This window comes from Spinacia oleracea, chromosome 4, assembly GCF_020520425.1.
Source record: "Spinacia oleracea cultivar Varoflay chromosome 4, BTI_SOV_V1, whole genome shotgun sequence".
Taxonomy (NCBI): Eukaryota; Viridiplantae; Streptophyta; class Magnoliopsida; order Caryophyllales; family Amaranthaceae; genus Spinacia; species Spinacia oleracea.
This window is the reverse complement of record NC_079490.1, coordinates 121,948-139,847: the sequence shown is the minus strand read 5'-3', so window position 1 is coordinate 139,847 and position 17,900 is coordinate 121,948. Positions and strand designations below refer to the sequence as shown.

The 17,900-nt window shown below is 36.8% G+C and overlaps 2 protein-coding genes across 4 annotated transcripts; one reads left to right on the top strand and one right to left on the bottom strand.

Annotated features, from left to right (window-relative positions):
- Positions 1–4,477: 4,477 nt before the first annotated feature.
- LOC130459805 (40S ribosomal protein S10-3-like) lies at positions 4,478–7,951 on the bottom strand. Of its 2 annotated transcripts, none has more exons than XM_056827372.1 (5): positions 7,486–7,951; positions 6,997–7,045; positions 5,931–6,204; positions 5,605–5,734; positions 4,478–4,836 (listed from the first exon to the last, which is right to left on the bottom strand). In XM_056827372.1, exons 2-5 carry the CDS (start codon positions 7,040–7,042, stop codon positions 4,756–4,758), a joined length of 531 nt encoding a protein of 176 aa, XP_056683350.1. In that variant the 5' UTR covers positions 7,043–7,045; positions 7,486–7,951; the 3' UTR covers positions 4,478–4,755. The 2 variants fall into 2 exon arrangements, with proteins under 2 accessions (XP_056683350.1, XP_056683349.1); XM_056827371.1 differs by lacking the exon at positions 7,486–7,951 and adding an exon at positions 7,126–7,395.
- Positions 7,952–9,726: 1,775 nt separating this feature from the next.
- LOC110790431 (RGS1-HXK1-interacting protein 1) lies at positions 9,727–17,615 on the top strand. 2 transcript variants are annotated; one of them, XM_021995209.2, is made up of 8 exons: positions 9,729–10,035; positions 10,107–10,173; positions 10,267–10,344; positions 11,269–11,321; positions 13,458–13,594; positions 13,683–13,747; positions 16,775–16,833; positions 17,323–17,615. In XM_021995209.2, the coding sequence occupies exons 1-8, from the start codon at positions 9,850–9,852 to the stop codon at positions 17,410–17,412; spliced, it is 735 nt and encodes a 244-aa protein (XP_021850901.1). In that variant the 5' UTR covers positions 9,729–9,849; the 3' UTR covers positions 17,413–17,615. The 2 variants fall into 2 exon arrangements, with proteins under 2 accessions (XP_021850902.1, XP_021850901.1); XM_021995210.2 differs by lacking the exon at positions 16,775–16,833 and having other exon boundaries at positions 9,727–10,035.
- The last annotated feature ends 285 nt before the right edge of the window (positions 17,616–17,900 follow it).

Genomic DNA, 17,900 nt, shown 5'->3' with positions numbered 1-17,900 from the left:
TATTCGGTTTTAGATTCAAATCCTAAAACTAATATCCTAAGTCTAGCCCAATTAGAAAAAGCCCAATAGTATAAACCCATAACCCCATTACTCTAATTCACGTAAAACAAAAACACCAAAACTCCTCTCTTCCTATTTCACGTGAATCAGTTAAACCCTCCTCCCTCAAAACTCCCTTCTCTCCTTCTGCCGTCGTTGCTCCCCTCCACGCCTACTGCACCACCGCAGTGACCACCGTCGTCGAGCCACTACCTCCGTCGTCCCTGCTTGTCGCCGGTAATCTCCCTCTCATCTCTTCCCTCTTGTTCTTTTTCTTTTTTTGTTTTATCTCTCCTCCTCACTCGGTGTTTTCTGTTTTCTCAACCACCGTGACCAGTCGCACAGCCACCGCGCCGCTACTCGTCGCACTTCTCTTTTATCCCGCCGGTCAGTCTACTTCTTCCTCTTCTTCCCTTTCGTCTTTCCCTTCTCTATTTCGTTTTCGTGGTTCTCCTCTAACCGCAACTGTGTTCATCAAACTAGCATCGGCCGTCCACGCGACCACCTGCACCCAGCCTAGCCACGTCGCTCCTCACGACCACCTGCTGCCCAGCACAGCTGCCGTGCCTCCCTGCCGCCGGCCAGCGCCCTTTCTCTCCTCCTTTTGGTTGGTTCTTAAACCCTAAGTTATTTAAATCTTTTAATTAAGTTTATTAATTTGAATTTATGCTCTTGAATTTAAATTACGTTCTTGAATTTAAATTATATGTTTTTATGATTTAACTAGAATTTTCAGATTTACATATTATGTTTAAATAATGAATTTAATAAGGTTTTAATAATGTAAATTTCATTTCTTGAATTTAAATTATAAGCTTTATGATTTAATTGTGGATTTCAGAATTTTAGGTTTGCATAATTAAATTATTAATTTTCAGATTAGGTAATTGAAATGAAATAATGATTATAATTATTAAAGTGTGAATTTTTAAGGTTTTTAATGATTTAAATCATAATAGAATGATTATATATTATTAAGCTATTATTTTTATGATTTTAAGAACGTTGATTATGTTTTGTGGACGTTTGAAATTATTTTGTATTGCTGAAAATTTTAAAAGGGATGTTTTATTGGAGTTTAGAACGTTTTGGGATCATTAGTTTAATAGTTATTATGCTTGGAGGTTATTTAGTTAAGTTTCGATATTGGGGATGGTTCAAAATATGTTTAGGATGTATTTAGAGTACTTTAGTATTGCTGTAAATTGTTGGATATTGATTGGGAATTTTATTGGTTGTTTTTAGGCGGAAAATTCTTTGTAGGCGACTTTTGAATTCGTTAAAGTGGCCTATCAGTTTGTTTACACAAGGTACGTACATACCTGTGTGCTTGGAATGTGTGTGATTTGTTGAAACTATGTTCAAATTGTTGATGAACTTGGTTATGTTGAAATTGTTGATGAACTTGGTTATGTTGAAATTGTTGATGAATTTGGTTATGTTGAAAGTGCATGTTTAATATTGTTGGATGGACATGTTAAGCATATATATTTCGTTATGAGAATTATAGCATGTTAGTATGGATGGTTGATACAGACATGTTGGTTGGGAACACTAGATTATTTTATATACATTGATTCAGATCGATTGATTGTTGTTCCCTTTTAGTTTTTCACTACTTTATGAGGGTCGTGGACCTTGTTTAGTAAGTTGAAACCTTATACCCATATAGAGGGGTTGATTAGTATTAAAGGAAAGGTTGGATTAATTGGAATAAGTCTTGATTGTCACCTTTGTGATCACTTACTTAATTCCAAGATAAAAACAATTGAGAATAATTGTTGATTGTATGACTTATGTGGTTGTTGAGTCATAACAGAGTTTAATCTGTAAATCATGTAAAGTGAAACTGAGTAGCAATAACTTTAGACTGTGCACGTCTAAAGTGACGGACAATCAGGAGTTGGGGTCATGGGTCGCCTATGGCTTTTTCTGGGGCCGGATTGATCACCGGTTCTATTTTATTCAAAAGTCCCTCGATATCGCAGGTCATTGGGGTTTATGGAGTCGCGCCCGTACCTCGTGTTCCTTAGTGAAGAAGAAGAAGTTTCTAGTAGCAACTCGCTCCATTGACTATTTCAATTAAAAGTCTAGTCCAGTCTAGCCTAGTCTAGTCATGTGTGGTCGTCAAATTAACATGTTTTGTCTGCCCTTACTCGTGTTTTATTAGTATCATGTTAGGGTTGTTCGTTCAATAGTATCATGCTAGGATTATTATTGTTTCAGTATATAGTACTCAGCTTTGCTGATTACGTGCTTTGTTTGTGTGTGTTGATCATGGCTATGCCTTATTGATCATGTGATGACCCATTTTGGTGAGCAGTCTCTAAGGATCAATAAGCGTTGCCTTCTACAGGTTTGAAGATGATGCATCATGGGGATCGGGATTAGAGAGCTTGTGTTTAGTTTCGTTTTGCTAAGTAACTTGGTTTGTTAGTTTAGACTTTAAACTTATCGTACTATTTATATTCCCTTATTTTCGTTGGTTGGTTTTGGGATTAAACCTGTAATCGATTATTTATAAACCTAAAGTTAGTTTTATGTTTTCCGCTGCAAAATTCTGAATAAGCCGTTACGTTTTCACACGGGCGATAATACCTTGATAATTCTCTACGTTTTATATAAAAAGGTTATTTTAGAAAAGAGAGAATTGTCGGGGTGTTACATGATATGCACAGTTCGGTTATGATCTAGACATGTTCTGGACATGATCTGTACAGATCAGTTTTGTTCTGGACATGATATGTACAATTCAGTTCTGATCTATACATGATCTGAACATGATCTGTATAGATCAGTTCTAATCTGGACAAGATCTGTACAGATTAGTTATGATCTAGACATGATCTGTATAGACCAGTTCTGATCTGGATATGATATGTAAAGTTCAGTTCTAATCTAGACATGATCTGGACCTGATCTGTATGGATCAGTTCTGATCTAGACATGATCTATACAGATCAATTCTGATTTGGTCATGATCTGTACAGACCAGTTCTGATCTGGACATGATCTTTGCAGATCAATTCTGATATGAACATAATCTGTACAGAGTCGATATATAGACCAGTTATAATTTGGACGTATCGATTCTGATCTGGACATGATCTGTACAAATCGGTTTTGATCTGAACATATTGGTTCTGCAAGGATCGGTTCTGATGTAGACAAGATCTTTGCAGATTTGAACATGATGTGGACATGATCTGTACAGATCAGTTATGATCTGGATATTATCTGATACTATCAGTTCTAGTCTGGATATATAATGGTTCTGATCTATAAAAATCAGTTCTGATATGGACATGACCTGATCATATCGTTTCTGATCTGGATTTAATGATTTTCATTTGGACATGATCAATTTGAATGTTTTGTTAATGTTTTTTTATGCCTTAAATAATAGATTTTAATTGCACCGGCAACAAAATCAGTTTTTATTAAAGCAATAATAGTAATAATAATAATAATATAATAAAAGTCTGATCATAATAACAATAATATAAACATATACCAATAATAATAATAATAATAATAATAATAATAATAATAACAATAATAATAATAAAAGTCTAATCTGATCTAATCTGATCTGATCTGGTCTGCTCTGGTCTGATCTGAACTTATTTTTTCTGATCTGATCTGATCTGAACTTATTTTTTCTGATCTGATCTGATTTGGTCTAGTCTGATCTGATCTGATTAGATCTGAAATAAGTAATAAGGTCCTGAAATAAGGTGAACTAAACAGGGCCTAAATCATGTAACACGTCAACACGCTGAGTGTAGTGCATCTTAAGAACACTACTATATAATTAAAATAATATTTGAATTTGTAAATAGAATATGAAAATATTTTTTATTTATATTTTTAATAATAGTAAAATAATAAGTACTATTTGTATAACAAAAACGTGAAATGTTACATCCACTAGTAGAAAAAACCCTTATTGCAGCGGGCTTTTAGACCCCTGTTGCAGCGTACATCGTATGCTGCAACTGGGGGGCCTGCAACAAGTCTGAACTTGTTGCAGCGTACATGTTCGCTGCAAAAAGTGATTTGTTGCAGCGGGCTTTTAGATGTACGCTGCAACAAGTGCCAAAAAATTGGCAAAATTTTGGACTTGTTGCAGCGTACATATAAAAGCCCGCTGCAACAGACCCAACTTTTTGCAGCGTACATTTATTTGTACGCTGCAACAAGTCTGAATTTTTGCGAAATTTTTTTCCCTTGTTGCAGCGTACAACATATATGTACGCTGCAACAAAGCACTTTTGGCGGGAAAATTCTAATTTTGTTTAGGGATACCTAGAGTGCCTTGCACCAAATATAGATGGGCACGTTTGTACTAGCAGCACACCAGACAGAGCCGAAATGCCACAGAAGCTTAAGGCAGATGGGCACGTTTGTACTAGCAGCACACCAGACAAGGAACAAATAGGAGATAATGGCAAAGCCTAACATGTAAACTTTTCCATGAAGCAAAAGGTATCAATAAACAAAATCTGAAAATGGTGGCCAAGCAGATGATCACTTGAGTATTCACATCATCTACCAACCAAAGGGAAAAAAAAACTAAATTAAAGAAGTCAAAGTACATGTAGTTAGTCTAAGGAAGCCTCTTGCAAAACATTGTATTGTATTTCTCTTCAACTCAATCAAAAACAGTCATGACATTCAAAATTGGAATAGTCCTATTCATAGAAGTTTATGGTTTCAAGAAAGATTTGAACTTGTTGGTCCAGCACCAAAGCTTCCAGCTCCACGACCAAAGCCTGACCTACCACTAGAAGAACCCTGTGAAATAATAAAATATGTATCATCAAACACGAATCTGGTACAATGGGGAGAGGGGAGACAATCACAAACTCACACCTTATACGACCACAGACAAAGAGTAAGCCCTGTTTTAGGCAATATAAAATCAGCCATCTAATACTGGTTCTATCCATGATCCACATGTTTACACATCCTTCAGGAGGTGACAAGGGAAATATATAGCATTGTATTCATACAGATTAATTTACCTTTCACGCAAACACTATGCTACTATATAGAGGAAATTCAGATCCAAATAGAATTATCAACTAAGTCTTCTAAGTACCGGTATTCTGGACAAAGCTATCTCAGCAGCTGAACTGGGCCTAGGATCCAATCTCATATCCATAACCCTTGAATAGGTTCATAGAATATTGTAGAATTATTTATATCCAAATTCTACACATCACTGATATTCAACAACGCCAAAGTAATGGCAACAAACACATGACACGTAGGATTCCACTCTATTGCATATATCTTCTTCACAAATGTGATCAGTTCCATCGTTTTAAGTTACAGAAGGTAGTACAGCATATCATTCAGTAGATAACTAGGTATAGCTCGCTTCACTGAATCACCGGAATGTAACGTAACAACATTGTAATAAAAATTCAGATCATCAAAGAAAATAAATATTAGGGTCTTAATAGTTAATACGGAGTACTATCCAAGTGCAATTAGGACTATTAAAAAACAGAAGCTACCCAAGAAACTCAATTAGCACTATCAACGTTTCACACTTACCCCAAATGATGGTCTGTAATCAGCAGGAGCACCGCCCTTGTCACCGGAATCACCTTCACCACGAGGTCCAGAACGGTAGCCATCCCTATCACCAAATCTAGGCCTGTCTCCTTCAAATCGCGATCCCCCACTGGTAAAAAATTCAACAACATAACAACCAAGTTAGAAAGCTGACATCCAATTTGAAAAAACAACAATATCAGCAGAGCGCCACTAATAAGATAAGTTTGTACTCCGTATTAAACTTGTGTTTACCATCAGAAGGGAAATCACAATTATGACAACCTTAACCATTTTGACTATAAAAAAAAAGAGCAAGCCATTACCGTGGGCCAGGTGCGCCGCCCATTGGCCTGCCAGCAGGCTTCATCTGCTTCTTTAAGGTAGCAGGGACAATCTCTGAGGGAAGGTTGAGGTAAGTACGAAGGAATTCAATACCCTCGTTGGTCAAGAACCAGTAGTAGTGCATCCAAGCAAAGGTCTCCCTCACATACTCCTTGGACTTAAAGCTTTGCATCAGCTTGATCACTTGCAGATTCGGGACATCAATGTCAGGGTGCTTTGCCAAGTTATAATCTTTCTTTGCAAAGCAAACTCCCTCTGTTCAAAATTCATTCCAGTTCTAAATCAGTACAGAAAGCTTGCATTTCTGAATCACTTTGATAACAGAAAAATCTCTTATGGTTCTGATTAAAGAACTCCAAAAGATTAACTATGAGTCTATAACTGACAAAAGCTAATTTAAAAAGGAAATCTACAAACAAATAACATACAAAACTCAATGCGATTATGAGATACAAATAATGGAGTAGCACAAGCCGTATCACCGTCAAGTCACAACAGTAACGCGGTGCAGCCACATTCAACATTAACAATTCAACGATTTCAACCTAGTGCAGCTAATAGAACATTGGTTTGTACTCCGTACATTTATATGATAGTAAAATCTAATCACCTTGGGAAGCAATTCTTAATTAAGATATGTTGTTCACAAATCATACCTCTGGCTATCTGTGACCACGAAAGACAAAGCCTAAACCAAATTGGTGCTAAAAGTTACTGTTCCACACTTCCACCTATCACTCAGACATGTAAATATATCCCAGAGTTACCACTTCCTTAAATACCCCAGTATCCCAATCCAATATTGAAATTTGGGATAAATGAAAGATAACACATTTCAACTGTCAAAATGAAATACTCCGTAATATAAATTTAAAACCAACCACATTGAAAAAACCCAGAAATTCATATCATATTGCCATAATCTAATCAATTATTCACTAATAAAAATAAATTAAATTTAAGTGGGAAATGGAAGTCTGTTCATATAAAATTGCACCAAACACAAAAAGGAAACCCATAATTTAGATCAAGAAAGAGAGAGATGACCTTGGAAGAGGTACTTGCTGATCTCACGGCGGTTCTGCTCAGTCATGATCTGTTCAACAATACCCAAAATTATTATGAAATTTCACACACAAATTAAAAGGAAATTGAAGAATGAGAAATGGAAAATACCATGTTGACGGAAATACGAAGAAGGGATCTGTGGGAATCGATCAAATGGTGAAACTTGCAAAGGGAATGCCGCAATAAACCTTGAAATAAAGCTTAAATCGCAGAGAAACCCTAGTTTTGTTCTTTCGTAGATTTTAAAAGACCCCGTTTAATCGTTTAATAATTGAAAAACAGCCAAAAAAATCAAAATAAAAACGAAAATCAAAACGAAAATCAAAAACGAAAATCAAAACGAAAATCAAAACGAAAATCAAAAACGAAAATCAAAAACAATAATCAAAACGAAAATCAAAAACTAAAATTGAACCCTAATCTGAAAACGAAAATAAAAAACGAAAATAAAAATTGAACACACCATACCGAAACCACCGGAACCACGACGCCGAGCAACCACCGGAACCACGACGCGACGGGGAGATGCTGAACCCCCGGCCGACCAAGAATATATCTTTCAGTGACAGGCCGCGCGAGAATTGAACGGGATGGGGGAGATGAGGCGAGAACACCACACACCGGCGAAGACAGCGACGCAGGGCTGAGCAACGCTTGGGTTCGACGGCGACGCAGGGCTGAGTTCGACGGCGACGCAGGGCTGAGTTCGACGGCTGAGTTCGACGGCTTGCTTGGATATTTGTTTAAGGGAAAAAGCTTGGAGCTAGCAGAAAAGGAACAACGTACGTTTGAGCGCGGTTTGTTGCAACCTAGGAAAGTAAAAAATTTTGAAACGCGGACTTGTTGCAGCGGGCAATAACATGTATGCTGCAATAAAGTCGGGTTGTTGCTGCGGGCTTTTATTTTGTACGCTGCAACAAACACATTTGCTGCGAACAACTAAAATGTACGCTGCGATAACCCTTTAAAGGGTTTGACCCGCGTTGACCGACTGGTTGTTGAAGCGTATTTATACATGTACGCTGCAACAAGGGGGCTGCAACAGGGGTTTTTTCTACTAGTGATCGCATTTTCTTTTGTCGTAGTGTCATGTTTTTTTTACTTATGCACATATGTTCTTTTGGAGGATCATGCTCTCTATACACCATGCTCCATAGTTCACGAATTGAGTTAAATACTAAAATGTGTTTTAATAGGAACGAAACTTGGGATCTCACTATGGCGTTCTATTCACCTTAAAGGCTTAAACAAATAAGTTTCAGGTCTAAATGTCTAACTATGACAATTAGAAGAAAAAAGCATTAGAAATATTGTGCAGACAAGGTACTCCATTTATTTTTTAAAGTGGGGATGGGTTATTTCAACATAACACACAAATAAATTGTTAGAAATTTATCAATAAAATAAGAGAAACAAATTGTATACCACCGTGGAGAGAAGCAAAAGTAAAGTCTAAAATACTCAAATTACAAGTTTACAACTAAAAGGTCTCAAGATCAATTCGGAGTACGCTGTAATCTGTATCACCCGATTATTCACACATAGCCGAAAATCACTATAACTGATTGCTACTTAAAAATACTATTTCAAGTGCATCCACAAACTCAACTCCGATGACTTGTTCAAGAACAACTCTTCGGCAACATACATCATCATTCGCGACTCAAACAACGACATTTCTACGACATTTATACCTTCAATCTCGGCGCAACAACAACCTATTTAACATAAGCGATATCACTCCACAAAGGTCTCCAGGTTGCAATCAATCAAGGCATTGAGAAATTCAAATAGAAGGCGACCGCTTACAAGTGGTTAGCTCAGTTAAAGACCTCTAATATAACACTCAATTGAAAATTAGGACATCACCACCGACGTAAAAGTTGTATATTTTTCTAATACTTCGAGCAGTAGAAAATCAAATACATTATATCATAAAGGAAAAATAGAACAACAAATTGAATAGTTAATATAGACATTTTATAAACTCTTTTTGTGTACATCCATACCTGTAATAAGCCATAAATTTGCAAGCCTATAAATTGATTGTACCACTCGAGAGGAAAGCCTCCTAATTGTATTATTTACTTTCTTTATCAAAAAAGGAAAAAAAACAACACATTCTAAACACGAAGTACTTTTTAAACTTTTTAAGTACATTTTGTATAAGTATGAAAATGAAAGACATAATTTAGAACTACCGGAAATAATTGTTACGAAATCAGAACTCATAATGTTTTTTGTGGGATCAATTAGGTGATAAAGGAACTGGATAAAAGTGTGGAGCTAAGATCATCTTCAATGGAAAACTAATTTGACAATTAGCTTGTAATGTCACATAAGATTTTAAGCTATTTAATTCAAACTTTTATAAATTTTAAGTTACTCCCTCTGTCCCTTAATACTTGACCTGTTATGACCGGACACGCTTGCCGAAGCACAACTTTGACTACCAATTTCTTTAACTACATGTTATAAAAACTTATAAAATTTTAATATTTTGAAAATATATATACTAAAATGAAGCCAATAATATATTATATATACTAACATTTATTTTCATATACTATAAATAGAATAAGGTTAAAGTGAGTTATGTGAATACTGCAAAAAGTCAAAACAGGTCGAGTATTAAGGGAAGGAGGATTAATGTCTAACTATAACCATTGAAAATGCTGTAGCATACAAAATAAAGTAATAAACCCGGGGTAAGATTTCCTAACCCTTTTTCACCCTAACCAAATAGGAACTGCCGGAGTGGTTTCGGTTTGCATTCTCTCGACATAATCAGCAATTCACCACCGTTAATCGACAACCCTTGCAGTTGCAGTTATGGAGGAGGAGGTGGCGGGAAGTTCAGCAAACGCCGTGAGCAAAGGGGAAGAGCAAATTGAGCAGCTACCAAAAACATGGCATTCGTTCATTTCAGACGAGTTCCCTCGCTCTTTCACAGAGTCAACAGATGCTGCCCTTCGCTTTCTTCATTACGATTCTTCTACTCCTCTTCGTGGTTTGCAGGTCGGATTCGTGATCTTGTATTTGATTTTTGATCCACTCTATTGTCTTATTGGATTGTATTTCTTTTGCAGGATCTTATTCCAGAGATTAAGCACAAATATTTTGACTATGAGTATGCTTTAATCAAGAAATTCAAAGGTAACTCGTCATTCTTAAGATTATGCAATTCCTTGATGCTCCCTCAGGGCTGCTTTAATCTTAACTATTTCTTTTGCTAATTCTCTGCAATAGATGGGTTGGCCATTGGGTTACAACACCCAACTATGACTGTGGGCATCACTTTGGCTGCAAGTTTCCTCCTTATCAGGCGTATGATTCTTCTTCACCTCTCCTTCTATCTTTCATGAATTGAATTCTGGAATTTTTTTTTTGGAAAATGAGTCTGGCATTTGTTGATGGACATCTCACCAATTTGTTGAATAGCATGTGTGTATCATTGTGGGCTGAACATTACTTAATGCTAATAACATAACATGTCACCAATTTTTCAAGTTTCCCCGAATTTGTTAGGATTGCAAACTTTTGAATGGAGCCCTTCTGAAAGCTCAATCACCCAACTCTTATTTAAGGTTTATTTGGATGTTATGCCAGTGCATTAGAATTCAGTTTTCAATTGGCTACTTACTGCAATACTCGTAATACATTCACGGAGTTAGAGTATTGTAACTATGTATGCTCATTTTTTAACTTTGTTGTGTAGACTTGATTAGGCAGCAATGGGCTCACCATTATTATTCCAGTGATGTTCATTAGTATCTCACAAGGAGATCATTGCCTTTTGTTTTTGAATGGAAGGGATCACTGGCTTCTTTAGGATACAAGGAGCTGGTTTAGCATTGTTGTTGTTGAAACTTCGATCAACCTTGTGATGTAAATTGTTTGACCACTTCAATCAAGGTCATTGATAGCCAAATTGTGTTTAAGAGTGTTTGAGTTTCTACTTTTGTAAAGTCATGTTATTTCGTAATTTTCTACACATGAAAATTTATTTTAATGGATTTTGAGAAGGAGACTTCATTTGCCTACAAATATGTTGCGTACATCTAGCTTGGTAGTTCCAAGCCAGTAAAGGTGCATTGTTATTATAACTTGATGTTCATTTTGGGACTTCAATTGGTTATTCTTATGGAAACTGATTTTGTCGATTTGTTTATCACAAAAATTAACATTTGCTATTTTGACCTTCTTTTCATCATGATTCTTGGTGCTTTAGTTTTAGCTTTCTGTGTACAGGACCCAGAAATTTCTTGCTTCGCCATACTGTGGGTCGATTTCAAAGTGAAGAGGTAAGTAATTTTTTTGTCACTTCTGCTTTCTGGACTTGTTCTAGCTATAAATAACATAATCACAGGACCGAGCTTTAGTAGATTTTTTTTATAAAAAATCTGGATAGTGTAGGCTTGTTTTGTTGCTTGATATTCTGGATCGCTTTTAGTTCTTTCCTATTGTTGGTTAGCATGTAGCATTGGGAATATCGACCCTCTGATTTATGACTTTTCCATCTAGTTTTAGATGGAATTTAAAAGTTACTATAAAAAATCTCCTCAAAAAAAAAAAAAAAATTACTATAAAAAATAAAGCCTAGAGAATTGCACTTGGCTATATGAAGCCATATGAATCACATTCATCAGTTCTAAAAGATCTTTAGGGCCGTCTATGACAAATGCACAAGTGGCTGAACTTAAAGGAGGAGGTTATTTAGGGCAACAGGTGCGTCTTGATTGGGTGATCCCAGCAGCTGTAGTTGACCATTGCTAAGTGAACATTTTCCCTCTATATGAGTACAGGGGGAAGCGGCATTGTGCCTAGTGCTTTTCCTGATGCATTTGGAAAAGAAAATTTGAATCTTCTTTGACTTGCCACTTCTTGTAATTGTTGGTATACCTGGAGAATTTTCGGCCCGGTGTGCTGTAGGAGAAGTTGTAAATGTAGAAAACATTTTCTTTTATATTCTATTGCGTCGCTTCTTCCTCTCTTCAATATATTTTTTCTCGATTTATCCGAGAAATGTCGTCTCTATCTTTTGTATGGGGCATGGAGGAAGTCCATATTGAGAATAAGACAAATATCACCTCATTCCACAATGTCGAAGTCTAGTTTTCTGCTCCAGTCCCTGATTTAGGTGTTTACACTCTTCACAACAAAATGGTAGTTTGGTGGTTGAGTTAACAACCTTCATGACTTGTGGCCATCTCGAGTGATTCACAAGCCCATCTTTTTGGCTTCTTGATTTGTCACAGTTCATGAAGTTGTATGGCGGTGCTTGTGTCTGTTATAGCACGTCTTCCGTCCATTAAATGTGATGTCCAGGTACATCATGAATTCATGATTGCTAAGGTTTGAGGTCTAAGGTCATTGCTGTTAGTTGTATGTTGTGGTTGGGCTTAATATAATCAAATTCTAAGGTCATTGCTGTTAGTTGTATGTTGTGGTTGGGCTTAATATAATCAAATTCTAATTTGTGGGTTGAGGCTTTGTGGTTGGGAGCTGATTATGAGCCAACATTTCCCCCACTAACCCACGTATAATTAAATAAAAATATTACTTTATTATTGAAGTATTATTTCACCCATACTCATGTCCAAAATTTATAATTTGACTCACTGGGATCAAACTTTACCCAAACCAAGCATCATAGACCATGTCAATAGGTTGGTTTTTCAGGAATCTATAGAACACGAAGATTTTAAGTGGTTTGTTATTACTCCTTCCTTCCCCTAAAAATGGCCCCATAGGAGTAATGTTACTTTTAAAAGTTTTGGTTGGGTTGTGTTGATGAGAGAGAACATCAGTGGGACCAAAAGTAGTGTTTGTGAGAGTAAAAGTGTGGTTCCTCAAGGCTATTTATGGTATGGGGCAAACTTAGGGGACAAACCAAAAAGGAAACCACGACAATCTTTAAGGGATGGAGGGAGTATGGGAAGAGATAGGAGGTTCTATTCTATGAGAACACAAGTGTCAATGGCTAAACATATTCTTATTTTAAGGAAATTGTGGGTTTTTTTAAAATGGAAGGTGTTTATCATGAATACCAGAACTCTACTCTGATGGTTTTTCTTTCGAGTGAATAAGAATGATCCCACCAACATGAAAAAGACCTTTCTCAAAGAAGCGGTAAGGAGTCCTACAAAAAATGGCCTTTGGAATACATTGTGATATATGTTTTAAGAGTCTTTCAACAACTTCCATCTAGTTCTGATGATGTGATGCAATCTTGTAATTCTGATCGAATAGCGGTCATTAGTCTCGTTACATTTTAGTAAAGCATGATAGTTTTCTTAGAAGTAAGTGCTGGTTTTGAGGTTTGGTTTAGGGTCATTATAATTCTATGAGATTTTGTAATTCCATGATACTGTGTCAGGTTTTTGTTTGGTCTGGGAGAAGCTTTGTGTATTGACTGAATTGTTTAAGTAAACATGCAGGCACAGTTTGTTAGAGCTGAAAATAATGTGAAGGATTTGAAGTTTTCTGTTGATTTAATGAAGAAAGAGAGCAGGAAACTGCTTGATAGGGCAACTCTCGCTGAACAGGAGATGACAAACGGCCAGACTAATCTAATGTAATTGTTGATGTATATGGAGTATTAGTTTTCTGTGCCTGTTATGTAGCAATTATATACCGTTTTCTCATGTTACAAGTTCTTGTAGGAATGTGGGCAAACAGCTACGACACCTAGCAAAATCGGTGGATCATGCTCAAACTCAAGCAGCAGGTGTGTATTCTATGAATTTCGTGATAATTTCTACCCGAAAACTCTAATTAGTTTTCCTAAAAGATTGCCATGGTTGAATCATAAACTGAAGATTCGTTCTCTTAGATATTTGGTTGACACATTATTATCTTAAATATTTTTTAAGTTGTTGGTATACCATTTTAATATATGCCAAGATAGCATTGGTTTAGTGGTAAGAAATTGAACATGCAATGTTTTACCACACTAGGGGCACTTTAGAGGTCGGATTTCCTTTAAGGTGTTTGTGCTAGGGTTACCTAATATGCCCCTCCCACAAGCGAACTCCGAACTAGTACGTTTGTCCAACTCGCAGTACGGTTGCAAGCCGATTCGCTTTAGTACGCGAGCCAATTCATCCAATTTAGCGTACCCTAGATATGAAAATTAGAACATCGTTTCAACAAAAAAAGAGTTAAATATTAGGGCTTTTGGTCTCTTGGTGAGGCGAATCTCATGGTAGTGTTCTCGTCCTTGCCGATTGTCAGAAAAGTACATGACCGGAAAAAAAAATGTTGAATTTCCCTACTTCTTCTACAATGATTCCCCATCCCCTAGAATCACCCATTCCCCCAAAATCCTATTCACCCAACAACCTTCATCAGCCTTGACCACCATATAACACCACACATCCACCACCTCAGCCACCAGAATAACACACAGCCGACCCCACCCCCAAGCCATCATCACCATCCCATTCCGAACAACTTCTCCCACCTACTTAAACCAACAACAACCTTACTTTTTCAAAAACGCGAAGCGCACCGAGGCGCACAAGGGCCCAGGAGCCTAGGCGCAGAGCGAAAGCACACGCCTTTAGTAGGCGAGGCACACAAGTTCCAGAAACCTTTAAAATCATTTGTTGAACATATTTTGTACTCGAAAGACATGATACTTACATTATAAATGCATAAATTAACAAAGAGAAGCATAGTTCATTACTAGATACTCAACCATAATACCTCCAAAGGGCTAAAGTACTAACCAAAGACTTAGAGTAAGTCACAAGCTCACAAAAATCACAACAAACATAAAACAAGCAAGTAGAAAGACTAGAAAAGAAAAAAGAAAAGCAAACTTGGTTATTCAAGCTTGTTAGTTGCTCCCTAAAACTCCTAAAGCACATCTGCATCATCTTTACCAGCACCATCATAAGCATCATAAGATCAAATTCATCATCTAAATAATCTTCATCTTCTCCAATATCCTCTTCCATCTCCATCTTTACCAAAATTTGAGGAAAACAAAGGAATAAAGTGGAAAGAAAGAATAAAAAGTTAGAAAACAAGGAAAAGGTAAGAACGGGAAAAAGAAGGAAAACAAATTAAGAAATTGAAGAAGATGGAGAGAAGAGGAGAGAAGATGAAGAGAAGATGGAGAGAACATACCAGGTGGAGAAGTGAAAATCGTAAGCTAGGTTATCCAAAATCCACAAAACACGTGAATGATTATTTCTCTCTTGTAAAACTACTATTCTGACGAGCTTTGACCAAGTAAAAGCAACTCAAAATGTCACGTGATACTTACGTGGCTTTTTTAAAAATTTAAAACATTATGTTTGTGTTTGACGCGCCCAGGATAGGAAGCGCGTGCCTCCCTCGAAGCGCACAAAAGCGCGCACACCTTGTAGGTTGCCCCGCTTTAGCACTATGCGGCGTTTTCAGTTGCTCCCCCACTCAATTATCTTTAAGGCGCACTTTTTAAAACTAAGCCAACAACACCACAACCAACCACCTTGACCAACCAACCCACAAAAAACCGCCCACTAGCACCTCATACCACCAACAAAACCCCACCGGCCAACGGAAAAATTCCCAACCCACTCGAAAAAACCCCACCACCCGGTAAACCCAACCAAAACCACCTTAAAGTTCAAAAAAAGGAAATTCAAGAGAACACCTCTTCTAATCATTGATTATTGGTGTTAGATGGTCAAATCCGACCGTTAAACCTTTGATTTCACCTTAAAAGGTGTGACATAAGAGAAGTAAGAAAGAGAAGGTGTTGGCAGCGACGGAAACGGGGAGGGGGCGGCAACAATGGGTAGGGAGAGGCGGCTACTACAGGGATGACGGGTGGCATCAAGGACAAGGCGGCAACGGAGAGGAGGAGACGACAACACCGTAAGAAAGAAAGGTTTCGGTGGAAGAACGATGAGAGAAAGAAAAGGGAGGAAAAGCCTAAATACCACTCAATCAATAGTATGTTATATCAAAGGGTTTTACATTCTTTTTCTTTTCTTTGTTATTCTTATTTTCATTCCCTTTACCCCTTTTAACGCCCACTAAATACGGAATACAAAGGATGACTACATAACTACTACTTGAAAAATTATTAATAACAAAATTTGAGATGTCCTTGTATTTATTGAAGCGTATTATCCCATAACGTATTATGCTCCAAAAAATCGTACTCCCTCCGTTCCTAAATAAGTGTCCTATTTCTATTTCTAGCGTTACCTAATAAGTGTCCACTTTCCAATTTTAGACATACACTTTTCCCACTTTTTCATAAATCATGATTGTTTTTTCTTCCACATTCTACACTTTTCCCACTTTCCATCATCTCGTCCACTTTTATTTGTACTTTATCAATAAACAATTATCTACTTTATCCTTTCCACTAAAAAACACTCCCATTCATTGTTTTTCTTACACACTTCTTATTTCTTAATCCCCGCGCATTCTTCCGAATCGGACACTTATTAAGGAACGGAGGGAGTATTACACAAAACCCACAAAAGTACTGGAATTCAGCCAACTAGCGTACTGCTAATTCTTACTCGTTCTGCGTACCTAAGCGTATTACGTATTAGGTAACCCTGGTTTGTGCTATAATAAATGACTCTAGTCTTGGAGCAACCTATAGTCCTGGATAGAAGGGCCCTATCCTGGGCCCATTAAGAAAAATACATTCCTCTCAAATTTATGTATACATGCCAGATAGGGGGCATTGCAACTTATTAATCTTTCTTTTAGTGTAATGGTTTATGATATTATTACTTTTCAGATGTAGTGGACCTGCTACGAGAGATACCGAGCAGGGAAGCATTGCAACTTCGAGCTGAGGCAAGTTCGGTTTTTGACGCTGAACATAAATGACACGTTCTATATTTGAGTCTCATTTTCTTTTACTGTACTTTGAAGTTCTTTGAAATCAACCTCACCTCATTTTGCATAGTCTAAAATATTGCTTTCTTTCACACATTTTTGTTAGAAGAGTTATCCCATAAAGTTGTGTCGTGATCATTTTAGGTTTGTTGTATTGTGAATGTGCTCTGGGAAAGTGAGTTATTTTAGATTAGACTTTGGTAACCCGGCCGAGCTGCTTTTGTTTGGATACCTGATTATTAAATTTTAATTTAAAGATGGTTGTAGTATTTACCTAGGAATATTGTAACACGTTTTCTATTCTTCTATACTGTACACGATAGTGTTGCTAAAATGTGCCGTGGGAAAGTTAGTTGTTTAGAATGTGGTATTTTCTCAAGATCCTTTGTTCGAAGATTTTAATACTGAAGCTTTTCTCAAATTTTCACATTTCTTCCCACTCGCCAGGTTGCTTCAGTGGCTTCACTTCTTAAGCAGCAAAGGACTGGCCTGGAGAAAAGGATGGTCAAAATAACCGAAATGGGAGTTCAAGTCTGATGAGCTGCGAGCTGATTATTTACGCAAACTGGTAGGAAGATGTTTCAGGTTGGGATTAACTTGTACACGTTTACCATTAGACAACAAGAAAAGGATTGCTATTTGAGTTTTGTTGTTAAAGTTTGTTAACTTTCATTATAAATTTACTAAGATTTAACACTGATTCACAATATGAAATACCAAATTAGAATTGAGTTTGAAAACCTTTCACTCATTAAACTGCAGTTTATTGATATGTTACTTCAATCATAAATAGATGCGAGTTAATGTAATAATAGTAGCTTGGGTTTATCATTTGCAGATTGGTTTAAGTGCTGTATAATGTATTTAGGGTCTAGATGAGGAGAAGAGGTGCAGAACCATGTTAATTTGGAATGCGCAAGCCCCCGAGTCCCCAATTATCGTAACTTGATTTTCTTCAAACAAGTAATTGTTCCAGCATGGACTATCTAAATATATTACTCTGTATTTCTTAAAATAACAAAAAA

Coding starts and splice junctions, on each gene's coding strand:
- LOC130459805 (XM_056827371.1), bottom strand. Junction 5,735..5,930: donor GGCGGCGCACCTGGCCCACG/GTAATGGCTTGC, acceptor ATTTTTTACCAG/TGGGGGATCGCGATTTGAAG. Junction 4,837..5,604: donor ATTACAGACCATCATTTGGG/GTAAGTGTGAAA, acceptor ATTATTTCACAG/GGTTCTTCTAGTGGTAGGTC.
- LOC110790431 (XM_021995209.2), top strand. CDS start 9,850: ATGGAGGAGGAGGTGGCGGGAAGTTCAGCAAACGCCGTGAGCAAAGGG. Junction 13,595..13,682: donor AACGGCCAGACTAATCTAAT/GTAATTGTTGAT, acceptor AAGTTCTTGTAG/GAATGTGGGCAAACAGCTAC. Junction 16,834..17,322: donor CATTGCAACTTCGAGCTGAG/GCAAGTTCGGTT, acceptor CCCACTCGCCAG/GTTGCTTCAGTGGCTTCACT.